The sequence below is a fragment of the Arachis duranensis genome, chromosome 3, assembly GCF_000817695.3.
Source record: "Arachis duranensis cultivar V14167 chromosome 3, aradu.V14167.gnm2.J7QH, whole genome shotgun sequence".
Taxonomy (NCBI): Eukaryota; Viridiplantae; Streptophyta; class Magnoliopsida; order Fabales; family Fabaceae; genus Arachis; species Arachis duranensis.
Genome location: NC_029774.3, coordinates 8,191,437 through 8,192,431, shown reverse-complemented (window position 1 = coordinate 8,192,431; position 995 = coordinate 8,191,437). Strand labels below are relative to the sequence as shown.

General features: G+C 35.5%; 1 protein-coding gene across 1 annotated transcript in view; it reads left to right on the top strand.

The window, feature by feature from the left end:
• Nucleotides 1-995, top strand: part of LOC107477340 (protein EXPORTIN 1A) — an 11,719-nt gene that overhangs the window by 4,898 nt on the left and 5,826 nt on the right. Inside the window, 3 exon segments of the mRNA XM_016097334.3 lie at nucleotides 136-342; nucleotides 471-530; nucleotides 872-982. Coding sequence (XP_015952820.1) covers nucleotides 136-342; nucleotides 471-530; nucleotides 872-982 — 378 coding nt within the window.

The following is a 995-nucleotide window of genomic DNA, read 5'->3' as shown; positions in this document are numbered from 1 at the left end:
CAAACCATTCAGTTTTAAAGCTGTTATTTTGGGAAGGTCAATGGTTAACTGTCTCTGATGTTATACCTCGTCTTTCTTCTTTTGTGTGCTCCTAATGTATTATTTGCTGACGATGATTCGTGATGGAATGATCAGGTTCCATCAATGCACCCTGGTATGGTTGATGGGCATGGTTCGCAGCTTCTTCAGCGGCGTCAGCTTTATGCTGGCCCCATGTCAAAGTTGAGATTGCTTATGATATGCCGTATGGCAAAGCCTGAAGAAGTTCTCATAGTTGAAGATGAAAATGGGAATATAGTTCGAGAAACCTTGAAGGACAATGATGTTCTTGTTCAATATAAGGTTATGAGCGGACTACTAATATTAAAGAAGAAAAATGCATTGAAGTCTGAATGCTATCTTTTGATTGATGGCCTTTTCAGAATATATTGTTAAATCTGACTTCCACTCATCATTTTTGGCTTATACAGATTATGAGGGAGACTCTTATTTACTTATCACATCTTGACCATGACGATACTGAAAAACAGGTATGTGAATTGGAAAGCATCCTTTTTCATTTTGCTGGGAAAGACAATGATATCATTCTTTGGTTTCTTATCATTCAAGTTATTGTTGCCCAATTTATGTTGTTTCAAGATAAGCTGACTTTATATTATTTAGGGAACCACGATTTCCAATTTTATGTTAAATGTTACTTGTAATATAAGATTAATTATCTAAAATCTGATAGAATACAGTACTATAGTGGTATGGGCATGTTTTGGTTTAAAGTGATGGCATTAAAAGGGATATTATGAAATCGTCCATTGTCTTGCTGATTGACCTTTATATGGCTTGTTTCGTTAACATATTATTGTGTAATATACAGATGCTGAGGAAATTAAGTAAACAATTGAGTGGTGAGGATTGGTCGTGGAACAATTTGAACACATTGTGTTGGGCAATAGGATCTATATCTGGTTCCATGATGGAGGAACAGGTACTTTAGCTTA